Source organism: Stegostoma tigrinum, chromosome 24 (assembly GCF_030684315.1).
Source record: "Stegostoma tigrinum isolate sSteTig4 chromosome 24, sSteTig4.hap1, whole genome shotgun sequence".
NCBI lineage: Eukaryota > Metazoa > Chordata > Chondrichthyes > Orectolobiformes > Stegostomatidae > Stegostoma > Stegostoma tigrinum.
Genome location: NC_081377.1, coordinates 8,888,256 through 8,900,561, shown reverse-complemented (window position 1 = coordinate 8,900,561; position 12,306 = coordinate 8,888,256). Strand labels below are relative to the sequence as shown.

Genomic DNA, 12,306 nt, shown 5'->3' with positions numbered 1-12,306 from the left:
CCACTCTCAATGGATGCACTACGAAGGTTATCAGTCTCCCTGGCAATACAGCATCCCCTCACCTAATCACTATCCTTAATGGGATGGCACTCCCAGAGGAGGATTCTTATTGGGCATAAGATCACACCTTCTGACGTGAACAGAAGGGGTCCTGACAACGGATTGGATGGCCAAAGCTTTATGCTTTGGAAGATTCGGTGCTAACACTTCACGAACAAACAGTTCAGCTTAGATCAATACAAAGCAGTTGCTTGAGAACCATTAAGGGATCATTAGTGCAGGTGAGACTGGCTTAGAACAAAATGGCATTATCACATTTAACACATTTCAAAACAATGTGATAAACAGCTATAATTTAATGAGTCTCATGTCACAAGGAATGATAAACAGCCTCACCCGCATTTGTTAATAAAAATTGTTAAAATTACATATAAAACAATGAAATTATTTTCCCAAATTTTTCATTTTTGACCATTTCTGTGTCCTTTTAGCATCCTAGGACCAGGTCAAATAATTTCCTAACCAAAATATGCAATTCTAATGTTATTTATTTTAAAAGAGAAACAAGCAGTGAAACCTCTAGCTTAATTTTCCCAGTCCTTCAAAAGAGACAATTTTTCTTGGAAATAAAGAATGCTACTTTCTTTGCTAAAAATAAAATTGTCCAAAGGTTGTTTATCAATTATTCAATCAAAGCAACCAATAAACTGAGGATTAAGATAAACACATATGAATGTTAATTGTTGTTGCTTTGCTGACGTGATCACACGTTGGTATGACTCCTTGAAAGTCTGGGTAAGTCAAGATTGGGGTCCGCTGGATTTAGGGTTAACCAACTTCAGCCTAAAGCTGAACCAGCAGGTCTAATGCAGGACTTTAGGGAGGACATCATGTTGCAGCTGTACAGGTCATTGGTTAGGCCACTTTCGGAATACTGTGTTCAGTTCTCCCTGCTATAGGAAAGATGTTGTGAAACTTAAAAGGGTGCAGAGCAGACTTAGAAGGATGTTGCCAGGGTTGGATAGTTTCAGTTATCAAGACAGGTTGAACAGGCTGGGGCGTTTTTTTTCCCTGGAGCTTCTTAGGCTGAGAGCTGACCTTATCGAGGTTTATCAAATCATAAGGAGCATTGAATAAGGTGAACAGCCAAGGTCTTTTTTCCGAGCGTAGGGGAGTCCAAAATTAGAGGGAATAGGTTTAAGGTGAGAAGGGAAAGACAGCAAAAGGACTGAAGGGGGAACATTTTCACACAGAGGGTGGTGCGTATACAGAATGGGCTGCCAGAGAAGGTGTGGAGGTTAGAAAGGCACCATAAATAGGAAGGGTTTAGCAAGTCATAGGCCAAATGTTGGCACATAGGGCTAGATTAATTTAGGATATCTGGTCAGAATGGATGAGTTGAACAAGGGAGTCTGTTTCTGTGCTGTACAACTCTATGACTCCCATCAATTGAGTTTAGGCCTCATGCTATCATTTTTGCAGTGATAATCCTTGAAAAGTTTTTGCTCTCTCTTATGCCTCCCCAACTTCTGCATCAGATTTTTGTGTCCCATCCTCTCCGTAGTGACACCATCGGAGACCTGTGGCCAACAGTTTCAGAATAACTTACACTGAAATCTCCCTTCAGAGCATTTCAAGATTACATGACAATTTCAATGCTACAAATTATTTCACTTCACTTCATTACTTCCACATTCAGACACGTTCAATCTGTTCTTCATCACGAAGAAAATAAGCCATAATTACTTATTTCCAAAATATGAATAAAATATGTCTGAATTAAATTTGTAAAATATTTTATCATCTCCATGGTTACTCTCTGATGAAGGGTCTAGGCCCGAAACGTCAGCTTTTGTGCTCCTGAGATGCTGCCGGGCCTGCTGTGTTCATCCAGCCTCACATTTTATTGTCTCACATTGAGTACTCAGTTGAAAAAATAACTATCAAGATAGAATCTGGCATCCAAATAACGGGGGGTAGATTTTGTAACAACAATGAAGGGTAAGCCACCTCCACATGAAATGCTCTACAATGCTTCAATAGAAGTATTGAGTTCAAGTCTAACATTAACTTTGTTTCCTATCTGGGGAACCTACCAGCAGTACCTGCTGCCATAAGGCACATGTTTCATTGTACTGTCTGGACAAAGTTCCAATAGGTTTATAGACCAATATCTACAGCATTAAAACAGGCCATTCACCCCAAATGGTCCACACTGGTGGTTACACCTCACACAAGCTTCTTCCATCCCGTTTCATCTAACCCAATGAGCACTTTCTTCTCCTCTATGTACTTTCATAGCTTCTCCTATTCACAGCAAATACCTGGGTGACAAGCCAGTGTTACATTCTCACTAGGCTTTGGATAGAGAAAAAAAAAATTCTTCTGAGCTGATTGGTGACTCTCCTCACACTTATCCCTGGTTTCAAATTACCAAATAAGTGGAAGCATCTTTTCTACAGCTAGCACACCAAACTTTTAAATTTTAAAGAAATTTATTAGATCATCCCTCAATTCCATCCGGATCATGAAAAAAATGGCTCGTTCAGTCTTTCCAGATAAATATAGCCAGCTAGAAATTCAATGTGAAGTGAGTCTCACTGTGAAAGCTTGCACATCCAAAAACAAAACTTTACCAGTGAGCTACCCATTTCTTCATAAACTACAAAATAGAGCTGGCCTGTCTTTAACTCTTGTAATTTATGAGTTGTGTTCTCCTGGCAGCTCAACAGTTCTGAATAAAAGTACCTTTGGTTTTCTAGCGATAATGGAAATCTTAACTTTATAGAAAATTGGTGGAGTAGTGGACAGCAAAGAAGGTTATCTCAGAAGACAACAGGACTTTGATCAGATGGCTGATTGGCCAAGAAGTGGCAGATGGACTTTAATCTTAATAAATGTGAGGTGCTGTATTTTGCAAAGGCAAACCCGGGCAGATGTTACACACATAATGGTAAAGTCCTGGGCAGTGTTGCTGAACAAAGAGTGCAGGTTCATAGTTCCTTGAAAGTGGAATCACAGGTAAGCAGGGTAGTGAAGATGGCATTTAGTGTGCTTGCCTTTATTGGTCAGTGTACTGAGTATAGGAGTTGGGAGGTCACGTTGAGGCTGCAAAATACATTGGTTAGGCCACTTTTGGAATACTGCATGCAATTCTGGCCTCCCTGCTATAGGAAAGCTGTTGTTAAACTTGAAAAAGTTCAGAAAAGATTTACAAGGATGTTGCCTGGGTTGTAGGGTTTGAGCTAAAGCATGGAGGCTGAGGGGTGACCTAATAGAGGTTTATAAAATCATGAGGTGCATGGATAAGGTAAATAGACAAGGTCTTTTCCCCAAGGTAAGAAGTGCAGAACTAGAGGGCATAGATTAAGGTGAGAGAGGAAAATATAGAAGGACCTAAGAGGCAACTTTTTCACGCAGAGGGTGGTGCGTGTATCGATTGAGCCGCCAGAGGAAGTGGTGGAGGCTGGTAAAATTACAACATTTAAAGGAATCTGGATGCGAACATGAATAGAAAGGTTTTAGAGGAAATGAGCCAAATGTTGCCAATTGAGATTAGATTAATTCAGGATGTCTGGTTGGCATGGACAAGTTGAACTGGTGGGTCTGTTTCCATGCTGTACAGCTCTATGACTCTACTACACATGATATTGGCTAAACAAATGAAAAATCAAGAACTATACTCTTTAAACAGACCCAAACGTTGAGTCAGTGGACAAGCAGTAGAGTAGATGGCTCGCTGGCTTCAAGGCAGGAGACAGTGTACAGTCAAGTGTAGTTATTCTGAGTGGCAGGAAAATGGTGTTCTGGAAGGATGAGTGATATTCGTGATTTACGTGAGCAACTTGGAATCCTAATCTAAAGCAGAACTTTTGAATTTGCGGATATTGCCAAATTGAGGGGGATGCAGTCAATGCAAAGGAGGACGGCAGCAAATTACAGTAGGAGGTTGATGAGCTTACAGAACAAGCTAATAATTGGTAAATTAAGTTCAGCACCAGTAAATACAGGGCGACATATTTTGGTAGGAAGAATAAGGAAATCACCTGTCATTTGGCACTAATGAATCCCTATAGAGTGCAAGCCAGCCATTCAACCCATTGATTTCACACCAACCATCTGAACAGCATCCCTCCTAGATCCACCCCATTTCTGTATCCCATGGCCAATCCACTTAAACTGCACATCTTTGAACTGCGAGAGGAAACCCAGGCAGACACGGGGAAAATGCGCACAGTCCACACAGGCAGTTGACTGAGGCTGGAATCAAATCCAAGTCCCTCATCCCTATCTGCATGGATAAGGAGAACCATCAATTCGATTGGGACAACACCAAGATCCTGGGACAAGCAAAGCAGAGACAGGCACAGGAATTCATAGAAGCCTGGTGCCCCATGAAGAAAGCCGTCAACAAACACATAGAGCTAGACCCCATATACGCTCCATTGTGAAGGGAAACTGGAAATGAGGTTATCCAGCTGAACGGACTCCACATTTTAAAACCAGGCAGGAAAACACAACGGCGCTTCAACAGAGGCTGCACTGATGATGTTACCCAGCAGGGTAATGAAACGTCTGCAGAAAAAACTAGTTCAGTGAGCCAGTCAACCTAAACAATCTCGACCCTGGTGCTGTTTGGCAGCAGTGCTAACCACTGAGCCACTGTGCCACCCCATTACTTGGAACGTGCAAGCGCAGGTGGGTTTGGGGAACAAGGAGGTATCAAAGCAGTAATGCATCAAGCTCTAAGAGTGCCCCACAAGTTCATAAAAGAGCGTAGGTTTTATTTCAAGAAGGACAAAACTGAACAATAGGGAAGCTGTGTGATGATTTTAAAGAACTATGGTACATCACAGTACTAGCTACGGTCCTGTTCTTCTTCCTCTGAAGAAGGATATAGAGGCACTGGAAAGTTGCGAAGAAGATGTACAGAGATGACACCAGAAATGTCCTGTCAATCCTACTCTCACATAAAGAAATCCTGCATTTCTGGTGTCATCTCTGTACATCTTCTTCGCAACTTTCCAGTGCCTCTATATCCTTCTTCAGAGTATGAAGAACAGGACCGTAGCTAGTACTGTGATGTACCATAGTCTCTTGAGAAAAGCTCAGCAAACTAATGGACCAAATTAAAACGATGAAAGGCTTTGACAGAATGGATACAGAAATAATGTTTCCCTTTTTATAGGGGAATGGAATAACATGAGGCTATTAATATCGAATAATTACCAAGAGACTCAACAGGGAACTCAAAAGATACTGTTTCACACAAAATGCGATGAGAATGTGGAACTAGTTACTGCAGGACATAACTGAAGTAAATTGTACAGATGCATTTAAGGGGAAACCAGAGAAGCAGATGACAGGGAAGGGAATAAATGGAGTGTCTCGTTGATTTAGATGAGAAAAGATGGAATGATGCTCCAGAGGAGTCTAAACATTGGCATGGACTGGTTGGTGGAGTGGCCTGTTACTGCACCATAAATCCTATTTAATCCTGATAATCCTCGCTCGGATATACAGGATCTGACACCTAATGCTGTGGCTCTATTTATCAGATCAAATACTAGTGCCAAAGTTTTCGATGAACACATTATTTGAGTGTGATGGATGTCTCATTTTACTATTTAAAGTGTGACAGCCATGAACACCTCATTGCCTACTTAGAGCTAAGGGCTAAAGTCACTCATCTTTAAAAGGCCAAAACTGAAGTAGATGAAATAGAGAGCTGTCCTTTGAAGTTCTTACTAAACCTTCTAAATATTGCACAACAATACAACCCAAATTTTATACAGATCTGGAGCAGAAATGTGGTAATACACCATTATTTTAATATTTCTAAATTAACAAGACACCCAATTTGGATAATAAAATGTGAGGCTGGATGAACACAGCAGGCCAAGCAGCATCTCAGGAGCACAAAAGCTGACGTTTCGGGCCTAGACCCTTCATCAGAGAGGGGGATGGGGGGAGGGAACTGGAATAAATAGGGAGAGAGGGGGAGGCGGACCGAAGATGGAGAGTAAAGAAGATAGGTGGAGAGGGTGTAGGTGGGGAGGTAGGGAGGGGATAGGTCAGTCCAGGGAAGACGGACAGGTCAAGGAGGTGGGATGAGGTTAGTAGGTAGCTGGGGGTGCGGCTTGGGGTGGGAGGAAGGGATGGGTGAGAGGAAGAACCGGTTCGGGAGGCAGAGACAGGTTGGACTGGTTTTGGGATGCAGTGGGTGGGGGGGAAGAGCTGGGCTGGTTGTGTGGTGCAGTGGGGGGAGGGGATGAACTGGGCTGGTTGAGGGATGCAGTGGGGGAAGGGGAGATTTTGAAACTGGTGAAGTCCACATTGATACCATATGGCTGCAGGGTTCCCAGGCGGAATATGAGTTGCTGTTCCTGCAACCTTCGGGTGGCATCATTGTGGCAGTGCAGGAGGCCCATGATGGACATGTCATCAAGAGAATGGGAGGGGGAGTGGAAATGGTTTGCGACTGGGAGGTGCAGTTGTTTGTTGCGAACTGAGCGGAGGTGTTCTGCAAAGCGGTCCCCAAGCCTCCGCTTGGTTTCCCCAATGTAGAGAAAGCCGCACCGGGTACAGTGGATGCAGTATACCACATTGGCAGATGTGCAGGTGAACCTCTGCTTAATGTGGAATGTCATCTTGGGGCCTGGGATGGGGGTGAGGGAGGAGGTGTGGGGACAAGTGTAGCATTTCCTGCGGTTGCAGGGGAAGGTGCCGGGTGTGGTGGGGTTGGAGGGCAGTGTGGAGCGAACAAGGGAGTCACGGAGAGAGTGGTCTCTCCGGAAAGCAGACAGGGGTGGGGATGGAAAAATGTCTTGGGTGGTGGGGTCGGATTGTAAATGGCGGAAGTGTCGGAGGATAATGCGTTGTATCCGGAGGTTGGTAGGGTGGTGTGTGAGAATGAGGGGGATCCTCTTGGGGCGGTTGTGGCGGGGGCGGGGTGTGAGGGATGTGTCGCGGGAAATGCGGGAGACGCGGTCAAGGGCGTTCTCAATCACCGTGGGGGGGAAGTTGCGGTCCTTAAAGAACTTGGACATCTGGGATGTGCGGGAGTGGAATGTCTTATCGTGGGAGCAGATGCGGCGGAGGCGGAGGAATTGGGAATAGGGGATGGAATTTTTGCAGGAGGGTGGGTGGGAGGAGGTGTATTCTAGGTAGCTGTGGGAGTCGGTGGGCTTGTAATGGACATCAGTTACAAGCTGATTGCCTGAGATGGAGACTGAGAGGTCCAGGAAGGTGAGGGATGTGCTGAGTTCAGAGGTTCACCTGCACATCTGCCAATGTGGTATACTGCATCCACTGTACCCGGTGCGGCTTTCTCTACATTGGGGAAACCAAGCGGAGGCTTGGGGACCGCTTTGCAGAACACCTCCGCTCAGTTCGCAACAAACAACTGCACCTCCCAGTCGCACATCCCAGATGTCCAAGTTCTTTAAGGACCGCAACTTCCCCCCCACGGTGATTGAGAACGCCCTTGACCGCGTCTCCCGCATTTCCCGCGACACATCCCTCACACCCCGCCCCCGCCACAACCGCCCCAAGAGGATCCCCCTCATTCTCACACACCACCCTACCAACCTCCGGATACAACGCATTATCCTCCGACACTTCCGCCATTTACAATCCGACCCCACCACCCAAGACATTTTTCCATCCCCACCCCTGTCTGCTTTCCGGAGAGACCACTCTCTCCGTGACTCCCTTGTTCGCTCCACACTGCCCTCCAACCCCACCACACCCGGCACCTTCCCCTGCAACCGCAGGAAATGCTACACTTGTCCCCACACCTCCTCCCTCACCCCCATCCCAGGCCCCAAGATGACATTCCACATTAAGCAGAGGTTCACCTGCACATCTGCCAATGTGGTATACTGCATCCACTGTACCCGGTGCGGCTTTCTCTACATTGGGGAAACCAAGCGGAGGCTTGGGGACCGCTTTGCAGAACACCTCCGCTCAGTTCGCAACAAACAACTGCACCTCCCAGTCGCAAACCATTTCCACTCCCCCTCCCATTCTCTTGATGACATGTCCATCATGGGCCTCCTGCACTGCCACAATGATGCCACCCGAAGGTTGCAGGAACAGCAACTCATATTCCGCCTGGGAACCCTGCAGCCATATGGTATCAATGTGGACTTCACCAGTTTCAAAATCTCCCCTTCCCCCACTGCATCCCTCAACCAGCCCAGTTCATCCCCTCCCCCCACTGCACCACACAACCAGCCCAGCTCTTCCCCCCCACCCACTGCATCCCAAAACCAGTCCAACCTGTCTCTGCCTCCCGAACCGGTTCTTCCTCTCACCCATCCCTTCCTCCCACCCCAAGCCGCACCCCCAGCTACCTACTAACCTCATCCCACCTCCTTGACCTGTCCGTCTTCCCTGGACTGACCTATCCCCTCCCTACCTCCCCACCTACACCCTCTCCACCTATCTTCTTTACTCTCCATCTTCGGTCCGCCTCCCCCTCTCTCCCTATTTATTCCAGTTCCCTCCCCCCATCCCCCTCTCTGATGAAGGGTCTAGGCCCGAAACGTCAGCTTTTGTGCTCCTGAGATGCTGCTTGGCCTGCTGTGTTCATCCAGCCTCACATTTTATTATCTTGGAATCTCCAGCATCTGCAGTTCCCATTATCTCTGACCCAATTTGGATAATTGACCAGTTTTAGTGCACGTCATTAAAAGACTGATAAACCACTAGATATCTGGCAGCATCCAATATTAGTCATAACTCATGTTAATCAGTGTAAGAGCCAGCCCTCTAACACGTGAACACAGGCACATACAAAATGGGAATGGGAAATGCCCACTATTTTTCACTTTCAGTGTTACTTACGCTCCCCTAATGTCTGCACCTCAATGCTTGGGCTGTAGTTTCCATAGTTAGTGGATGAGAAAGCTCGGACTTGGAACACGTAGAGGGTCCCGGGCTTCAGGTTATTAATCGTCACGGTCGTTGAGGCAGTTTTTACTGTTGAGTAACTTTGGTCGTTCTGTTCCTGCCAGAAAAATACACAGAGTTCAATGGCAGATCCAAACTTACTGACACATTCCCAGTCTAGTGGATGGGCAGGCCAATAACAGTAATGATAAATAATGACAGATCAATAATTCTGGTTAATGCTGATCTACAAAAGACACTCACACATGTCTACATCAGAATGTAGTACCACAGCAACATAACAGGAGTAGACTCTTCAATTAGATTATGGATGATTTACATCTTATTCCATCTACTTGCCTTGGTTCTTTATATCCTTTTGTATCAAACGACAAATTAACAATTTCAGTTTTGAAATCTCCAATTGATGCAACTTTTTGGAGGAGGGAATTCCCAGATTTCCACCAGCCTCTGTGTGAAGTGCTTCCTCTATATGGTTTAGTCTGAACATTTGCATGTATGTAAGCACACAGATGGTGATCCTCTGCATATTGCCAACATTCAGCTTTGGAGAAGCATTTGCTGTAACTATTTATTTTATGTGAATATTCAAAAGGTAGCTTGCCTTGTTAACTGATGAGAATATCTCAGGAATTCTGTTGGCTGCTTGATATCACTACAGATCCAAAGATGCTGCTGCAATTGAGTCAGAAGAATAAAGAGATTTTAAAATGCATTTCCAAAGCCTTAACACATAGGCAAGGAAATGTCATTGAAGCATCACAGAAGTTTAATAAGAAATAGTGTGGTGGTAGTAACGCTACTGGGCTTGTAATCCTGATAGGCTAGGTCTTTGGGGAACGAGGTTCAAATCTCATCTAGACAACTGGTGGAATTTACATTCAATTAAGAAAACTTGGAAGGTAAAGCTAGTCTTTGGCACAGTGACCATGACAATTTGTACTGACTGTTGTAAAATTCCGTCTGGTTCAGAAGGAAGTCTGTCACAAAGATGGACAATGCTGGAGAAACTCTACGGTTCTGGAGACAGAAACAGAGTTAACATATTGAGCCCAGATGACTGAATTTCAGAAGTGAAGAGGACTTGTGAGTGTTCCTTCATTCAGACCAGATAGATACATGATAGGAAATCTTCCAACCAGTCTGCCTACGTGAGATTCCAAACCCCCAGCAACGGGGTTGACTGTTGCTCTGTAAAATGGCGAGTGACACAGTTCATGTACAATTAGGGATGGCCAGAAACTGCTGGCCTTTCTAGAGATACCCACATCCCATGTGAATGATAATAAACAAAACTTGTTACAAAGTATTAATCTATGATATCATCCCAAATCTTGATTGCATTGTTTCATATCATTAATACCTAAAACAATTACTTAAGTTAATACTTAAAAGTTTGAAGATAGCCCAAAGGAGTTTACTATGGACGACTTTGCAGTAAAAATATGTACAACCAAACTATTAACAATTGGGTTTCCTCTTTATTCTCCACAGGCTCACGACAGATGCAAAGATAATTCCTGGGGTTAGATAACAGAGGGCTGGAGGATAATGACAAAAATCCAGATTATTGTAAATGGAAAAGATGAAAGTCAGCAGACTTGAAACATGTTGGTTTTCACCGGGGTAGACAAAAAAACGCAGATACAAAAATCTTTGTGCAATTATAGTGGATATAATCAGCTCAGTGGGGAGAGAGCTTCGAGGGGGCGTTCATGGTGGGAGAGCTCGATGGGAGAGACAGGTGGACAGCAAGTGAAGGGAAAAGAGAGGGTAGTAGATGGAGAGAGAGGGGAGGTAAGGTGGGGAGGGGAGGGGTGGGGTAGACAGGTGGCAAGAGGCAGGGAGAGAGGTCAGATGTGGGAGCAAGAAGAATAGAAGGAGGTAGCTATGGGGATAGGGGAGGGAAAAGAGAGGGTGGGAGGGGTGAGGAATATCCAGGGAGAGGAGGGGAAGAGATGAGGTTGGGGCGAGAGGGACAAAGACAGGAAGAGGGGATTCCACGCAGGACACTGGTCGGGGCGGGGGGAAGCAAGAGACAGAGAGAGAGAGAGAGAGAGAGAGAGAGAGAGAGAGAGAGAGAGAGTGAGAGAGAGAGAGAGAGTGGAGGGGCAAGTAAGTTGAGAGGAGAGGAAGGGAGGAGAGTTAGAAGAGGAAGAGGTGAGAGAGTGTGAGAGTCCCGAGCTAGAAGCAATCAGTCCTTCAAATTAAAGACTCAAACAAGGCCTTGGAAATGAAATCTGAAGTTAAGGAATTAAACCTAATTCTCATGTTGTCATTGTGTGCCTCTGGGCTGAAATGGCAAAGTAAGTATAATGGGTAAAAGGAACAGAAGAATTTGCTGATTGTGTGTTAAATTAAATAAAGTGAGATGAAGAGACAGTAGGAACTGCAGATGCTGGAGAATCTGAGATAACAAGGTGTGGGGCTGGATGAACACAGCAGGCCAAGCAGCATCAGAGGAGCAGGAAGGCTGATGTTTCGGGCCTGACCCTTCATCAGAAATGGGGGAGGGGAAGGGGGATCTGAAATAAATAGGGAGAGAGGGGGAGGCAGATAGAAGATGGATAGAGGAGAAGATAGGTGGAGAAGAGACAGACCGGTCAAACAGGCGAGGATGGAGCCAGTAAAGGTGAGTGTAGGTGGGGAGTTAGGGAGGGGTTAAGTCAGTCCAGGGAGGACGGACAGGTCAAGGGGGCAGGATGAGGTTCGTAGGTAGGAGATGGGGATGGGGCTTGAGGTGGGAGGAGGGGATAGGTGGGAGGAAGGACAGGTTAGGGAGGTGGGGACGAGTTGGGCTGCTTTTAGGATGTGGCAGGGACAGGGGTGATTTTGAAGCTTGTGAAGTCCACATTGATATAATTGGAATTCAGGGTTCGCAAGCGGAATATAAGTTGCTGTTCTTGCAACTTTCGGGTAGCACCGTTATGGCACTGCAGGAGGCCCAGGATAGACATATCGTCCAAGGAGTGGGAAGGGGAGTTGAAATGGTTCGCGGCTGGGAGGTGTAGATGTTTAGTGCGAACCGAGCGTAGGTGTTCTGCGAAGCGGTCCCCAAGCCTCTGCTTGGTTTCCCCGATGTAGAAAAGGCAACACCGGGTACAGTGGATACAGTATACCACCTTGGTAGATGTGCAGGTGAGCCTCTGCTTGATGTGGAAAGTCATCTTGGGGCCTGGGATGTGGGTGAGGGAGGAGGTGTAGGGGCAGGTGTAGCACTTCCTGCGATAGCAGGGAAAAGTGCCGGGTGAGGTGGGGCTGGAGGGGAGTGTGGAGCGGACAAGGGAGCCATGGAGAGAGTGGTCCCTCTGGAAAGCAGATCAGGTGGAGAAGGAAAATGTCTTTGGTGGTGGGTTTGGATTGCAGATGGCGGATGATGTGTTGGATCCA

General features: G+C 45.9%; 1 protein-coding gene across 1 annotated transcript in view; it reads right to left on the bottom strand.

Annotated features, from left to right (window-relative positions):
* LOC125465066 (ephrin type-A receptor 7-like) overlaps window positions 1–12,306 on the bottom strand; it is a 775,671-nt gene that overhangs the window by 78,201 nt on the left and 685,164 nt on the right. Inside the window, exon 7 of the mRNA XM_048558149.2 lies at window positions 8,851–9,013. Within this exon, the coding sequence (XP_048414106.2) occupies window positions 8,851–9,013 (163 nt within the window). The remainder of the gene's footprint in view (window positions 1–8,850; window positions 9,014–12,306) is intronic.